The sequence below is a fragment of the Belonocnema kinseyi genome, chromosome 9, assembly GCF_010883055.1.
Source record: "Belonocnema kinseyi isolate 2016_QV_RU_SX_M_011 chromosome 9, B_treatae_v1, whole genome shotgun sequence".
In the NCBI taxonomy this organism is placed as follows: Eukaryota; Metazoa; Arthropoda; class Insecta; order Hymenoptera; family Cynipidae; genus Belonocnema; species Belonocnema kinseyi.
Window position 1 is genome coordinate 12,265,915 of NC_046665.1, and position 5,561 is coordinate 12,271,475.

The 5,561-nt window shown below is 33.7% G+C and overlaps 1 protein-coding gene across 1 annotated transcript in view; it reads left to right on the forward strand.

Moving 5' to 3' along the window:
* The window catches only part of LOC117180020 (neurogenic locus Notch protein), a 385,864-nt gene that overhangs the window by 71,002 nt on the left and 309,301 nt on the right, over positions 1-5,561 (forward strand). The window contains exon 3 of the mRNA XM_033372298.1: positions 3,474-3,745. Coding sequence (XP_033228189.1) covers positions 3,474-3,745 — 272 coding nt within the window. The remainder of the gene's footprint in view (positions 1-3,473; positions 3,746-5,561) is intronic.

Below are 5,561 nucleotides of genomic sequence, written 5' to 3' on the forward strand. Positions count from 1 at the left end.
AATATCATTTTTTGTCATCCTAAATGATTTAGGCAAAAAAAAATTCGGGGAAAAAAATCTTTAATTTCGTTCATATGAACGTTCGTAACTTCAAGTACATCGATAATTGAACGTACGCTTATAAGTCAAACGCCTAATCCCCATAGCCTCGGTGCCACGTTGAGTACGATATCATAAATGCTTGACGGCATTCATCCGATACTTTACAAATCAGGAAAAAAAGGTTCTTGAAGCTCGATTAGTTATATATGATTTTTAAACGTACTTGAATGATTTCAAATTTAATCAATCTTTAAGAAAAAGTCTTAACAAATTTTTAAGGCGCCAAATGTTAAAAATTTGTTCAGACAAAATGAAATTTTTAAAAGTTTGCATCTCGGTATTTTTTTCTAAATTTTTTCTTTTTTAAATTTAAGTATAATTAAGCATAAGAACATTAATGTACTTTGTTGCACTCACAGCTGTATTACCCATTTTACCTGTGGAGGGCTTTACAAAGTCCCCTCCAAAAAATAATTAATTGATAGAAATTATTGTTTAAATATATCTTCATGAATTAAGCCTTTTATTTAGTTTAATTTAAAAATATAGTGCTAAAAAGTGAGTATATAAATAACTTAAATCAAGTAGCACACGACAATAACCTGTTGAGGGCCAGCAGAGGGAAAGCCTAGATTCTTTCAGCTAGAAAATCTGGCTGCAGCCTCGTAAGAGCTAATATTTAGTTTAGGCCTAAAGAGGCAATTTCTACCCGGGTAAGGGGATTTATTAGAGTTTTAAAACAGAATGTAAGATTTTTTTCCGCAATTTGAATATTTTTATCTGATTTCTTGTATACGTCATCTAAATATTAGTCCCTCGGATTGGACGAAGCCGGTTTATGGATAAAATGTTTATATTTTGTTTAATAAAAAAATTGGAGAGAACAATATAGAGAAATTGCAGTGACATCAGTGTAGTCGTATGTGCATTCTCGAGGCACTCTCCATCGACCCTCGTATAACTCACGATGCAGACTTTATGGAGCGCAGTGAATTGTTCGTAAATCATGACCTTTTCATTCTTATGAGATGCAGAGCAGTTAAAAAACTGAAATCAGGAAGGTATGGCTTGATTCAGTTTTAATTAGTAGAATTACTTTATTGGCATAAGTTTAAGAAATTGCAAAAAAAAAGATTAATGAAAATCGGTTAATATTTGCAGTAATAATGGAAGAATTGAAATATATAGAAAAGTGTACCCTTTGCCGAAAACTTGACATCTACTCCCTCAATTTGAATAATGGGTATTCAGTTAAAAAGTACAGATTAAGAAGTCTTATTAACTACGAATAATAAGCCTTACTAAATTAATTATCAGTTTTCTAGTTAATCTTGTGAGAAAATCTTACTAAAGCAGTTAGTAATCGACTTCGCTCGATAAAAATTATCATTTGAATTGTGTGCACTTGAATTTCAAATAATGAACATTGAGAAAAGATGAAGATGTTCATATTTAATTCAAACAAAAAAATGAGGTTAAAGATGTGTGGTAAATACTTGATCCATATATAAACGGGAGAAATTATTACAATTTATGTTTTTTACACATGTAACAGCATCCTAAAATTGCAGATTTTGTACACCTTTGTGTTCGGCAAATATGACTTCGTGAGTTTCCAAGTTCATATCCAGGTTTTAGGAAAATATTTAAATTAAAAAGGAACACCTAATTCTGGTAATGGCTCCACCTACTTTTATAGCAGACAGGCCTTCAATGGTTATATAATTTTCACATCATCTTTTCAATGCATGACAATTTATACTAGAAAAACCGCTGTCCATATTATTCTACTTTTTATGAACATTCCAATTTCGAGTGGTGGTGCTGACTTGAATCAAGCTAGCACTTCCACTATATAAAAATTAAAAGAAAAAAAATCAAACACTTCAGAATTTTGGGCTTTTTGGGCTCTTGAAAACACCAACAACCAATTTTCAAAAACCATCCCCACTAAAAATAAAACTACCCCATATGTAAAACTCAAATTCGAAAAAAAGAACACCAGAATTTTGGGTTTATTTTAGGCTCTCGAATGCAACACACAAAAATTCAGAAAAACCACCCCTATGTACAAAAACACCAACCCATTAATAAAAACTTAAACCTTTATGTTGGCATTTTTGAAGAGCCCACAAATCAGAGACTCCATTAGCACCGTAAAATTCGAAAAATACCAGAGACTCTAGTAACACTGTAGTATTCTGAAAAACATTATTTTTGAACAAAATCATGTTTGATTGTTAACAAGGGACTGTTTTTTAACGTTAAGTATTGGAGGCCAAAAATCGGAGTAAGTATTTTCGAGGAGCTCAAAAATCGGACTCTCCATTGACACCGGTAAATTCTCAAAAAGATTATTTTTTGACAAAGTAATATATAAGTGGTAGAGAGGGGTTGATTATAGGCGTTAAGGGTTGAAGCCCAAAAATTGCAGTGGGTATTTTCAAGAAGAACAAAAATCAGAGACTCGATTGACACTAGGAAATTTTCTAAAAGATTTTTTTTTTTTTTACAAATTCATATTTACGTGGTAGAGAGGGGTTGATTTTAGTCGTTAGGGTTGAAGCCCAAAAATCGTATTCATTAACAAAAGTCATCTTTCGTTAATGTTGGAAATTATAGGAACTTCGCCACTAATTTTCGGAAAAAGCCCATTTTGTCAAGTGAAAGTGACATAAATTGTTGAATGTTAGTTTAATGAAAGAAAGGGCGCCGTAGTTTTAAAAGAGTCTGGGAGTTGGAAGAATCCCAGAATTTGAAAAACATTGTCACGCACAAGAGGTTTAACACTTCATGAAAATGGGGCCTGAAGAGTGGGAGGTTGGGCATCGTGGGGTAGTTGTGCGGGTAGCGTCTAGAATAAGGGAGTGTCGGTTGAGCATCGAAGCGAGCAACATTGTGAACTAAGATAGAAACGAGCGGGATCTCTTATATTGTAAAGTGCAAGTCTTAACCCCCTATTTTCTTCTCTTATGTTACAATAAAGTGTGAAGTTTAAGTGTGACATTTTCTTGATTCAATAACAACCCTATTTTCCCAAGTATTGAATAAAAAAAAAAAAAAAACAACTGGCGACCGTGACAAGACCCGAACCTGCAATCTTCGGATAAATGCTAATTTTCTCAAAGACTTCTCTATTTTCTCAGAAGTGGATGACTTTTTTGTCCTCGATTTAGCAACTAATGAAATAGAAAAAAGTTCTCAGTTTTTAATTTAATTGAGAAGTAGATTTTTAATTATCGTTCAAAGTAATAAAAACTTGCGCCAAACCTCCAAATAAATGATATCTCGCTCATTAATACTGAAAATTATGAGATATACTTATCTTAATTAAGTTTTTAATATCTTCAATAGTTATTATCAATAATCCCAGCTACTATTTATGAAATAGTGATTGAAGATAATGTATTATGAAATACTTTCTGTTCCAGTTGCACCTCAAAGTATGTTGGAGAATACTGTCAATACTTAAATCCTTGTCACACTGGGCCTCGATGTCAAAATGGAGGTTCGTGTAGGGTTCGCGAGAGTATTAGCGGTGGTACACCAACCTTCGCGTGCTCTTGTCCTGTAGGATTCACCGCCAGCCTTTGTGAAATCCCAATAGCAAACGCATGTGACTCCTCACCATGCCTTAACAGCGCAACTTGCGCATTGAAATCGTTGCATGAATACGTCTGCACCTGCGCTACAGGATACACAGGTAAGAAACGTAAATATTTGAATGACTATAAGCGAGTAATTTTCGAATTTGCAAATTTTACACACTGCATAGATGACCTGATTCACAAGTTAAATGATGACGGTTTTTAAATTGAAGGGTATGTAGATCAAAGTGACCTTTATTTTCAAGTTTTTAATTTTTCGAGGCACTCGCAAGATTGATTCCATATAATGAAAGAATAATTCCTGTAAAGTTTCATTTTGTTAGAATATAGGGAGAAAGAGTTCCCTCGGGTCCTGAGCATCTAAAAAATCATTATTGTAGCCCTTTCGGTGCTTGTAAAGCGGGGCTAAACCATGAAGTATTGCTTTACGATCATGGTGACATTAGAGTTGACTAATGAAAATTATATATCTATGAGCTCGCATATTGATCCTACAAAACGTGATCGTCGAACGATTTTCGGATATTGTACAAATTCATGTTAATTTATAGATTTACAAGCTTTTCAATAATCTACAGTATCTAATAATTTCAACAATTTATCTATTATATGGGTACTTCCCCACTAGTGGGAAACTAGACTATACAAAACTGTCTGAGCATTTTTTTTCAAATAAAGAAAAGAGCTAATGCTCTTAGATATAATGCTTTGTTTGAACGTAAACTGCAAACAGCCGCATAACTTTTGCAGTAGTTTAGGATTTATTAACGATTTTGTGAAAAGTTGCGACAGGGGACTGACGCATGTACCAGGGACTGTCTTTGTGAAGTGAAAACTGCATGTTATTACTGATTAACTACTTTCATTGTTTTTTTATGTTAAAAAAATGTCTTGTAGTAAGAAAAATTTGAAAATTAGGAATCCTATTTCAAGGATACAACAGTTCCAACCACGTACATTTTAGACACAGTAGCAGCTCATACGCGCGATTCGCGCGCGACCCACTGCTTTACTTGTAATTATTTTATTTGTAAATAAAAGTTTAATATGATACCGCGACATTCATTTTTGCTTTAATAACTTATATTTGTACACGGCTCCGCACGACTACCCTTTCAAGGTGCAGAATAAATTATTGCGCAACACTAAACTTTTTTATGCAAGTTTGGGAAAAACATCTAAAATGTCGGTGCGTACAAATTTTCATAGAAATACATGGTAAATGATCTCGACTCGTGAAGAGTCCAAATGTCAAGCCATTTCGAGCCCCCCTAGCACTTGGATGGGTGACCATCTACGATGTACGACCGGGTTGTGTACTCGAATTTTGAAAACCCGGCTAAACTCGGGAGGTGGTTTTCCCTACTTTTCATCTAATCTGGCCAAATGTTTAGGCGACTGAGAGTAATTCGAATAATTTCGTTTGTAGGGGCATTGTAATTAAATTGTAATAAAATTCACATGGACTATTATGAAATTAATAAAAAGAAATAATTACTGAAACTAATGAAAATGAAAGTTTTTACCGTTAGGCAGTTTTAATTTATTTTTTAATTCTAAAAAACGGTTAAGTTCTGCTTTCGTTTATGAAATTCATTTTAATAATAAATCATTAGTGTAAATTTGCAAAGTGTCTTGGCAAAAAGTGTATATCGGATAGACATTCTTAGTTGATTTCGATAACAAATTGACTCGTAGGATAGAGGCCAAACTTCAAATTTTGTATTTAAAATTGTTTAAATAATTAATAGTTCTTATAAAGGGGGAGGGTCGGTAAGGCCGGTTTTTGGCCTAATTTATTTTTGGACCAAAAAATCATGGTAGTATCTTATAAGTATCCCGAGTCGATTGCACGCTAAACGGACTACCCTCCACCCCCCAGCCACCCCTACAAATATAGGAAACACCACT